General features: G+C 47.1%; 2 protein-coding genes across 2 annotated transcripts; both read left to right on the forward strand.

Annotated features, from left to right (window-relative positions):
- The first annotated feature begins 360 nt into the window (after positions 1–360).
- K441DRAFT_600512 (uncharacterized protein) lies at positions 361–2,767 on the forward strand. Its single transcript, XM_067645199.1, has 4 exons — positions 361–570; positions 629–676; positions 738–1,723; positions 1,775–2,767. The coding sequence occupies exons 1-4, from the start codon at positions 547–549 to the stop codon at positions 2,508–2,510; spliced, it is 1,794 nt and encodes a 597-aa protein (XP_067509644.1). The 5' UTR covers positions 361–546; the 3' UTR covers positions 2,511–2,767.
- A 222-nt stretch (positions 2,768–2,989) lies between these two features.
- On the forward strand, positions 2,990–3,758 carry K441DRAFT_535421 (magnesium-dependent phosphatase-1; the record flags this gene model as incomplete). The annotated part of the gene is made up of 2 exons (XM_067642369.1): positions 2,990–3,241; positions 3,318–3,758. 2 exons carry the CDS (start codon positions 2,990–2,992, stop codon positions 3,756–3,758), a joined length of 693 nt encoding a protein of 230 aa, XP_067509645.1.
- Positions 3,759–4,204: the final 446 nt, after the last annotated feature.

Raw genomic sequence — 4,204 nt, forward strand, 5'->3', positions numbered from 1 at the left:
AAAGTTCTGCTAACCAAGTTCTGCCAACCAAGTTCTGCCATTTTCTGCCAGTGCCGTGACAATAAGGTTATAAAGGAATATTGTATACGCGCGCAGCTTCTAAACTAAATTTGAATTTGCTAGCTTTGAAATTAACAAGAACTATTTGTAATTTCTACTCCTTTTGAACCATTGGTCGTGTAGAAAATGGGGGACAAATCGGTGATTTGATTTTATGTAATTTGGCCGCGTTTAGGGGGTAGCCGAATTCTTTTTGTTCTGCAGGTACACGCCCAGGGTGATGCCTAGATTCACTTTTTGGTGGATCCATGAATGGATGCCAGACTTCATCCTCATTTCACAGTTCATGACTTCACTTGACAGTGGGAAAAACTCCTCGCGATGTATCACATTTGTTTAGGGAATCGTTATGGCTTGGCACGACATCTGCGGCTTCCCTTCACGTGTTTCTCGAATGGCAAACAAGCACTTCTTCAACCAACCTTGAGGTTTCTCTTACGATTCTATTTCCATTAGTGCGATACTTTCTTCATCACTTTAACCAACATGGGCAAACTCAACTACACCAATGTACGTCATCGGCTTGATTTGTCACTTCTGATGTCATGACTGACATGCCTTTACATAGCGCAAGTCGGAAGGTGTGAAATTGGGGGAGATCATTGCTAAAGATCTGGTTTGTCTCAAAATTTCAATCATTAACGATACAGCCAACTGACTAAACCCTTCCCGTACAGCGAAAGCGGACCACCACATTCTTTTCCAAATCAGAATCGCAACGCGAAACTTCATCACTAGAACTTACACTCCCTGGTAAAAATCTCACCGATGATGGCTTTCGAGAAGTTGTGACAGCACTCGAAGATATTCTAACATCTCGCGATGGCACATCATGCAGCAGACTCGAAGAGTTATACCTCTCCGGCAACTCTCTTACTACAAAATCTCTCCCATTACTCTCTAGGATAATTCGGCTTGCATCTTATGATTTGAAAGAACTTAACCTATCCGAAAATTGCATCACGGCTATCACAAATGAAGAATTACAAGACTGGGAGGAGTTTCTCGAGTCATTCAGGAACTGCATGGTTGTACGAAGGATTGACCTCAGCAGGAATAAATTATCCTGTCCTCGTGTTTTCGAGGTTTTGGCGAGGGTGTACTTCAAACATCCTTCTGTGGATCCAACAGAATTAGACGTTGGCCCAGATCTTAATTTTGAGCAGCAGGACAAGCCGTCAGAGGTTCCTGGAAGAAGGAAACGGGCCTCGAGTGTGGAAATAGCTAACCCCAGAAGTACTGATGATAGCTCTCGTCTCTCGTCATTGAATCTCGATCTCTCACAGCCAAGAACTCTCAAGAGGCGCTGTGGATTACGGGCTGTGCCGTATCTTATCTTCAACAATTGCTCTATGACAGATTTCGGAGCGCTCCATCTTTCCTACGTTCTTGCTCATCATTACTACCCACAGCAACTCATGTGCCAACTGAAACCAGGACCAATTGCAACTCAACTGGATGAATACAACCATCGAACACATTGCTGGGGGCTAGTCTATGTTCCAAATGAAGGTCTTACTGACGCTGGTGTTAAACTTCTTGCATTAGCAGAAGATGCACGAAAACAGCTGAACAACTCCTTTGCTACACCAGAAGATACATCTGAAGTGAGCAAAAATTCATGGCTGATGGTCGATCCTAAGCATGTCACCCCTAACCAGAGGTAACCAGATCAAGGCCTCGTAGGTTAAAACACAATACTAACTTCTATCAGGCGACGATCATCTGGTGTTAACCAATTTAACCGCCAGATTAGTGCCGTGTCAACCGATTTTAGAAAGGACAGTATTCTTCTAGGGAGCAAGAAATCGGTGTCATCTGACCTGGAAAGCTCACGAAAGAAATTCCAGCGAGGGATTATCGAAGATCGAGAAACTGTCGACTTGTGGGAAGCAGCACTAAGGATGCTTGTTTACGCTCGCACAATACTCCTTCAGAAGAGGAAAGACTTATCCGCATCTGCGGATCAAAGTACTTCGCCGGCAAAGCCTCCACACACCAGCTCTTCTACCGTACTGGCATCGTCAAATAAACTGGAGCTCACATCCAGCAGTACAAATCTTTTCCCGACTGACATTCGCCTATCTGTCACAGATTGCACAAATCTGCTACAAAAGCATGGCTCAAGCATCCATAGGTCACTAATAGAGGAGAGAGACGCTAGGGCTCGGCCAAAGATCACACCAGCCAATATCGTGCTGTACGATCGGGACGACCGTAATACCAAAAATGTAGGTGACCTTTCGGACGGACTCTGGCAGCGAATCATTGCCTGTGCTGCGGGTACTGAGGGCATTCTAAGCCTAGAACAACAAAATAAAGTCATTCATTGGGGGGAGGACAGGGCGGATCTGGGAACAGAAGGAGAGTTGTCTGGCAAGGGACAAAGTGTTCAGATCTGGAATGTGCTGGAAAAGATGGGCTGCCTCACTTATGAGATGAAAGTTTGATGAATCTAAGAGGGGCAGACCTGTTAGCAGGTGTCACAGAGATGTCACTTTCTTCGTGCTACACGAGCATATGCGCTGGCAGCGGCATCTCGCAGCAAAATGCTTTCACAAATATTCTTGAAACTAGGTAGCATGAACGTCTTGGCGAGGTGTAAAACTGGTTAACCACTTTAGCGGATGCCACTAAAAGCTATTAAGCCTCCATTAGATAATTGTATTCGTAGGATGGATTGGGTAGGACTACGAGAACTCAACACCATGATCTTATCACCGACCCGCCCTGTGACGTTGATGCCAAGCATGTTTACACGAATCAGCCCTACGCCACCCGTTCCTGACCCGCCCCAACCAGCGACAGCGCTCGAGCCCCAACCCCCCAAACATCATAACCCTGGCCGTTCCTCTTCTCTATAGAAGCTCCAGTTTTCCAGTTTCCATTCTATCATCTTTAATAGCTCTTTTCCCTTCTCCAGCCCGCAATGCCTTGCCGAAACACTACAACCAGTAGCACAACCCCTATTTCCGCCTCTGTGCCCTGGCCCTCAACTTTCAGCGACGGGCTCCCGCTCCCAAAACTCATCGTCTTCGACCTCGACTACACGCTGTGGCCGTTCTGGGTGGATACGCACGTCATGCGGCCGCTGAAGGCGCAGGAAGGTGGGATGAAAGTCAAGGACGGGTCTGGCGAGGGGTTTGGGTTCTATCAGGACGTGCCGGGCGTGCTCGATGCCGTGAGTGGCACCCTTTCTTCACATCCGGGGGATTGGCAGTGGCCGAAAATGTCTCGTAGCTAATGCAACTTGCTAGGCCCGCCAGAGAGGCATCAAGCTTGGCGCGGCCTCGCGCACGCACGCGCCGGGTTTGGGCCGCGAGATGCTGAAGCTGCTGAAGGTCCCGCGACACGCCTCATTGCCTTCCTCCACCTCCGCCTCCGCCTCTACCTCCGTTGTCGACCCCTCTGCAGCGGCAAAGACAGCTTCCTCAGACCGCGCGCTGGATCTTTTCGATTATTTGGAAATATATCCTGGGAGCAAGACTACGCATTTTGAGAGGATACATGAAAAGTCGCGGGTTGAGTATGAGGAGATGCTCTTCTTTGATGATGAGAGCAGGAATCGGAACGTTGAAGTGCTGGGAGTGGTAATGTGGCTCGTGAGAGATGGAGTTTCGAGGGAGGAGATAGACAGAGGGGTGGAGAGCTGGAGGAGGATGAATAAGAAGGTTAGGAATTCGAATGGGGTGGTTTGAGGGTTTATGGTTTTAGAGGGCTGAGGCTAAGAGGGCTTGGGTTTAGAGTCGATTCGAGCTGTGAGTGGTTTTTTCCTTTTTGACTGGAGCGTTAAATGGCGTTGATGAGCACAGAGATACCTAGAACCATTGAATAGACACAATTTTAGGTCTTTGGAATGGCCAATTTCCAGCAGCAGCTAAGATAAAGGGTCCTTAAATGCATGTTTGAAGTATTTGTATTCTTAAACGAGGAGGCGAATCACCTTTCACGCTCTTATTGCGTTTCCTGTTGTATAAGCTTGTATTTTGCTGCTCTATGGAGGTTTTTCTTTTCATTTTTCTCTATATTTAAAATTATAGGAATTCACTTTCGTGAATCTTCCTCCGTGCCTTTCCCTACGTGTCTAGCATTAAATAGGAAGTTAAGGTCCGTTTTAAGTAACGTTTGGATCTGCTCTAGGAAA

Source organism: Cenococcum geophilum (assembly GCF_001692895.1).
Source record: "Cenococcum geophilum 1.58 unplaced genomic scaffold K441scaffold_2, whole genome shotgun sequence".
In the NCBI taxonomy this organism is placed as follows: domain Eukaryota; kingdom Fungi; phylum Ascomycota; class Dothideomycetes; order Gloniales; family Gloniaceae; genus Cenococcum; species Cenococcum geophilum.